The sequence below is a fragment of the Benincasa hispida genome, chromosome 5 (genome assembly GCF_009727055.1).
Source record: "Benincasa hispida cultivar B227 chromosome 5, ASM972705v1, whole genome shotgun sequence".
Taxonomy (NCBI): Eukaryota; Viridiplantae; Streptophyta; class Magnoliopsida; order Cucurbitales; family Cucurbitaceae; genus Benincasa; species Benincasa hispida.
In genome coordinates this window covers 48,429,567-48,435,490 of record NC_052353.1, presented here as the reverse complement: position 1 = coordinate 48,435,490, position 5,924 = coordinate 48,429,567, and the positions used below count along the sequence as shown (strand labels likewise).

At 31.9% G+C, this 5,924-nt stretch overlaps 1 protein-coding gene across 1 annotated transcript; it reads left to right on the top strand.

The window, feature by feature from the left end:
• Positions 1 to 643: 643 nt before the first annotated feature.
• LOC120077696 (probable O-methyltransferase 3) lies at positions 644 to 3,452 on the top strand. Its single transcript, XM_039031656.1, has 2 exons — positions 644 to 1,469; positions 2,546 to 3,452. The coding sequence occupies exons 1-2, from the start codon at positions 693 to 695 to the stop codon at positions 2,843 to 2,845; spliced, it is 1,077 nt and encodes a 358-aa protein (XP_038887584.1). The 5' UTR covers positions 644 to 692; the 3' UTR covers positions 2,846 to 3,452.
• The last annotated feature ends 2,472 nt before the right edge of the window (positions 3,453 to 5,924 follow it).

The window sequence follows — 5,924 nt, the reverse complement described above, 5'->3', positions numbered from 1 at the left end:
ACACTGTTTTTTAATGTTTTTAAAGCTTTATATTAATTAAAATAGACTCAAGGGTGTTAAATTTTAAATAATAAATTTTGTCCATTATAATTTTGAAAGTTCAACTAAAGCTCACTTTTCGATATCTGAACTTTCATATAAGTAACAATTTAGTCCTTAAATTTTAATTTGTGATAATTTTTAATTTCTTTAATTTTAAGTTTAGTAAAAATTTAGCCTCTACACAAGAAAGAAATTTTAATAAATCTTAGTTACTATATTCAAGATACAAATTGTAAATTATTTGAATAAATTGATAATTATTAAAGTTCAAAAAAAAATTATTATAAACATAAAAGAAAGGGTAAATAATTACAAATTATAGTTAAAGGCTAAAATGTTACATACATTAATGTGATTTGACAATTGAACTGTCTGATGTGTAAGATTAGGTTTCAACTGAAATTAACGCGTACCTTAATTGTCATCTTACCATAAACTCCTGAAAATTACAGTCAACTTTCTGAAAAAAATATAAACAAACTTTAAAGTATAGTTTGCAGTGTTTTAAGTTAATAATTTCAATTTGATATCAATTATTTATTTATTTATTTTTTTATAAAAATGCCTATGAATTTGTATATAAATGAAAGGAACTAAAGCACACTTGGATACACCACAGAAAAGTGTTTGGACAATTTCTCTTTTTTGTTATGAATATGAATTTGGAGGGTGGAAATATGATAGAAATGGGAGGGGATGAGTTGTTGGAAGCTCAATCTCACATATGGAATCATATCTTCAACTTCATCAACTCTATGGCTCTCAAATGCGCCATTCAACTTGGAATTCCAGACGCCATCCACAGTCATGGCCCCAACCCTATGCCTCTCTCTCTTCTTCTTTCATCTCTCCAACTCCATCCTAATAAAAGCCAATTCATATACCGTTTGATGCGTTTATTGACTCACTCCGGCTTCTTTATTCTACAAGAGGAAGGATATATGCTTACCAATTCATCTCGTCTTCTTCTTAAAGACAACCCTTATGCTGTATCTCCTTTCCTATTTTGCATTCTCGAACCAACCTTCATGGAGCCATGGCAATTCCTCTCAACCTGGCTCCATTGTGATGATCAGAGGACGCCGTTTGAGACTGTGCATGGAATGTCGTTTTGGGAGTACATTAGGAATAAACATAAATATGGTGACATCTTTAATGCAAGCATGGCTAGTGATACGATGTTGGTGGTGAGTTTATTATTTGAGAAACATAAAGGTTCTTTTGAAGGAGTTAGGTCATTGGTGGATGTTGGTGGTGGGACTGGAACTATGGCCAAAGCCATTGCAAAAGCTTTTCCACAAATTGAATGCAGTGTGCTTGATCGTCCTCAAGTTGTAGCTGACTTGAAAGCAGATATACCAAACTTCAAATATGTTGAAGGAGATATGTTTAATGCTATTCCTCCCGCTGATGCTCTTGTATTGAAGGTAAAACCTACATTATGTCGTTGTTTATGTCTCCATTTGATAACATCTTTTCTTTTTTTTTTTTTATCTCTTTTTACTCGCTTTTTTATTTATGATTTCTTGTTTTCTTAACAAAACTAAAAATATAATCGTGTTTAATAACTATTTTCTTTTTTTGTTTCTTAAAAAAAAATTAAAATAGAAATATATATATATATATATATATATATATATATATATTTTTAGTTTAAGTAAAATTTAATAGTTATACTTTTGTCAATAATAATAATAACAATAGGTTTAATATAAAAAATGGAAAAAAAAATTTATATAGAAAATATGTCAAACTATTTACAAAAATCTTAAAAAACACTGATACTACTAGTAGAATTTCTATCATTGTCTATTAGTGATGAACTTTTTATCAGTTTCTATCATTGATAGACATTGATAGACCCCTCAATTTTGTGATTTGTTATAATCACATTCCTAAATTTTTGAATTGATTAATTAGGCATATTGTAGTTTGACTGTTAATGCTATAATACCCTATAGCTTTGTCCCTTATTATTGTGTGTATATATATATATATATATATATTAATTTTTTTCTATATTGAAATAACATCCAATGAAATTGAAATGTACAAATACATTGATTCGAATACTAACATAAGGGTTGATTTAGACCAATTTAACAAACTACAAGGGTTAATCAAGTTTAGAGGTGTAATTGTAACAAACCACATCGTTTAGAGGTTATTGAATAATTATGAAAAACCCTATAGATTAGGATATTTTTTTTTTTTTTTGTGGGAAAAAAACACTTAATCTTTCATATCCCACGTTAGATAAAGGTTCATCCACTTGAAGACTAAATAAAAATAGCTTTAGAAAAGGGTTCCAGAAAAGAAAAGGTGAAGAGATCACAAGTTGCACATATATCCTTAGAAAGATTCTTCTATTATTTACGCAACTCTAATATTATGACCTCATCATTTTTTTAAAAATCTTCCTAAAGTATTTTTTCTACGTGATTATAATAAAATATAATATTTGTCTATGATATGAAATTTTATTTGGTGGGTGATAAAATAGTGGATATTACATGATTGGAGTGATGAAGAATGTGTGAAGATTTTGAAGAAGTGCAAAGAAGCAATCACAAGCAATGGTAAAAAGGGAAAAGTGATGGTAATTGATTTGGTGGTGTTTAATACCAAAAATAAAGACTCAATTGAGACTCAACTATTTTACGACATGTTGATGATGACTATGGCAAGTGGAAAAGAGAGGGAAGAAAAAGAGTGGGAACAACTGATTAAAGAATCTGGATTTAGTGCCTACAAAATCTTCCCTATTTTAGGTTTAAGGTCTCTTATAGAGATTTACCCATGATACATCACTTCTTTTTTTTTTTTAATAAGTTCGAAAGAACACACATCGAGTTGAATTTTTAACATATTTTTTTTTGTTATTAATAAAGTACTTGTGTCAAGATTAAGTGTGGATTGTTAGGGTAAAAATTGGAGATCTATTTTGGGTGTAATTTAATAAGTGTTGAGATTAAAGTTTGTTAAACTAGTTTGCTTATTAATATGGCGACATTGTTCTCAAAATATATTAGAAAAATTATCTTTCATTTACAAATAAGATTGAGTTTCAATATTGTTACAAAAGGGACTATGACCAAATAGAGTAAGATTGCAACTAAAGTAGTTGAGAATAATAATAATGAAGAAGAAGGGAGAAAATAACACAGTTATTTACGTGGAAAATCCGTAAACAAATTAGGGTAAAAATCATGGGCTAGGATAGAAGAATTCCACTATACAAAATAGGAGTTGCAAACTTTTATTCTTATAGAGGAACATGAAGCTCTCTTACGAGAAGACACTCTCTATTTTCTCTCACTCACTTGTTGGAATTTTTTTTTTTTTTTTTTTTTTTTAATTGTTTGACAACCATGGGCTTTCACCTATTTATAGCCCAAAAAAACTTGACCATCAAGCAAATCCAATGACTTCAAATTATTCTTGATAGATGTAAAGGATCCAATTACTCCAATTGTCCTAGAGAGATGTGAAAGATCTAAGGATCGCAAATTTATCTTGGACATAGTGTAAGATCTAATGACCCAAAATTGTCTTCTAAGAAACTTTATGAATAATAAGGATTTTTCATGATAATTATTCAACAATCTCCCATTTGGAGATTTGTTTGAGAATCAATCACATCTCCACATCATACTTTCTACTTCCCATTTTCATCTTGTTTATGTTTATGTAGGGCCACTCAAGGATCGACACCAATTAAACTTGTCAGCATTGACTACTTTTGTTAAATAATCTGCTAGGTTTTCTTTTGTATGAATTTTATGCATATGCATTATTCCTTCCTTTGCTTTTTTCATGAATGAAGTGATACTACGCTTGAATATGTTTGGACTCAGCATGGAAAGTTTTATTCCTTGAGAGATACAAGGTGCTATGATTGTCACAAAGCAGAGAAATTTTCTCATGTTCATGCCCGAACTCCTCCAATAGCATTTTTAACCATACCGCTTCTTTGCTAACTTGTGTAATTGCAACATATTCTGCTTCTGTTGCACGTATGTAAAATAAAAACATATGGACAATGTGAATATGATTTATACAAGCTCATGTCTCCGACAACGGCGCCATAAACTTGTAACGATAAAAACATATGGACAATGTGAATATGATTTATACAAGCTCATGTCCCTGGCAACGGTGCCATAAACTTGATGACATAAAATTAGTTGCCTTTATCTTTACGCATATAGACAATGATGAATATGAATGATACAAGCTCATGCTGCCATAAACTTGTAAGGATACGACATGTAATGTTGTCTATGGCCCAACCCTATACACTCTAAGATCCTTTTTCAAATCTCCTGGTCCCTGCAGAAGAAATGAAAAAGAATTTCACGTTCTTCCTTTCGCTTTCGAGAAGGGAGGATTAAAAAAATCCTATTGATTGCAGCTTTCTCCAGACCTCCGGGAAAAGCTGATGCGCTGATGAATGAATGAATGCTCTAATTGCGCTTAAGTTCTTTTGAGATAACGACAATTTTATGCGATACTACGTCTAACTATATGTGTTGTTAATGATATGCTCGTAGTATGCGATGGAGTAGTGCATGTCACAAGTTTCCTTGCGCTGAAACTATGTATAATTCCAACGCAAGTTTCTCAGAATAATTCGAGGTCGAACACAGGGATTGTTTTCATTAATGCGCTACTTATGTGATACATGCGACCGGTTTTTAACAATGAATAAAGAATGTTGATTTATACAGAAATGTAAATTGCGGTGAAAGTAAAAATGTGTTAATAAAATAAATCCTAAACTAATATGATACACGATACAAGATACATGATACTGAGGTGAGAACTGACTGTGAAGTTGTACAAAGAATCGATGTATGCAATGGCAAGTCTTTGTGAACGAAGTAGAAAGAGAAAGAGTAAATAATAAAAACATCGCAAGTTTGTCAATTGCGTTAAAGATGCAACTTAGGTTCTGCTTTCCCTTGGCATACACCTCTAGGTGATCGGTCGTGTTCCCATATCTCTATGGTGAAACAGGGATGAACATGATGAACGCAAGGTTTTTTCCATCTCTGGAAATACTTTTTGCTATAGTTAACGCATTCTTCCAATCTTCTCTTGATAGGCAAAATAACATCTTCACTTCTACTCTCAAAGTTGAAGATGCCGTCGAGCATGCTTTAGCTAAACTTAATTATTTCCTTAACACAAATTAACTCACTCGCTTAATTCTTGCTATTTACCCATGGGATTAAGAACACATCATGGAGAAAATGGATTATGGATGTACGAAAAGAGACAGAGAGATGATAATGGAAATTATCATAACATTTAATTCTAAAATTAAGCATTTGATACGTGTTCTGAATGAAAGATTAGAGAAGATGAATACAGATGATGAAATAGAGATTAGAAACAAATATAGAAAGAGTGTCAACGTCTTGACATGGATCCCGAACGGAGATTATGCTTGTCGGAGTGTGGAAGTAGTGGAGAGGAAAGCTTCCCTCTCAGGATGCTTTCCCGGTAGAATTTACCTTCGCACAGAGCTTTAACTACGAGAATTGGAAGAATTCTCTGCTCGGAGACTCACCTCTCAACCTTGTCTCGTGGTTCTCCCGGGTTTACTCTGGACAATCGTTTCAAATCAGTCTCTCTCTCAAAATCAGTATATGCACGTCTCTATGTATACATGTATGTTTTTAGGTGAATTTGAAGAAGCTATTTATAGGCGAGGCTTGGATCTTTGTATTTGTGGTCCCCACTGTATAGTTATGGTAGTTCCTGAAATGGCGGAATGAGAAATTTCTTCTGTTACGCAATCAATTTGTCAGAAATGCACAACTAACAGTTGTACACTCGTCAGAATCATCTGCAATTGCGTTGCTCGTTACACCTTC

Excerpts from the sequence above, each read along its gene's own strand:
- LOC120077696 (XM_039031656.1), top strand. The coding sequence starts at position 693 with ATGAATATGAATTTGGAGGGTGGAAATATGATAGAAATGGGAGGGGAT. Across the intron at positions 1,470-2,545 it reads CTGATGCTCTTGTATTGAAG|TGGATATTACATGATTGGAG; the intron begins GTAAAACCTACA and ends GTGATAAAATAG.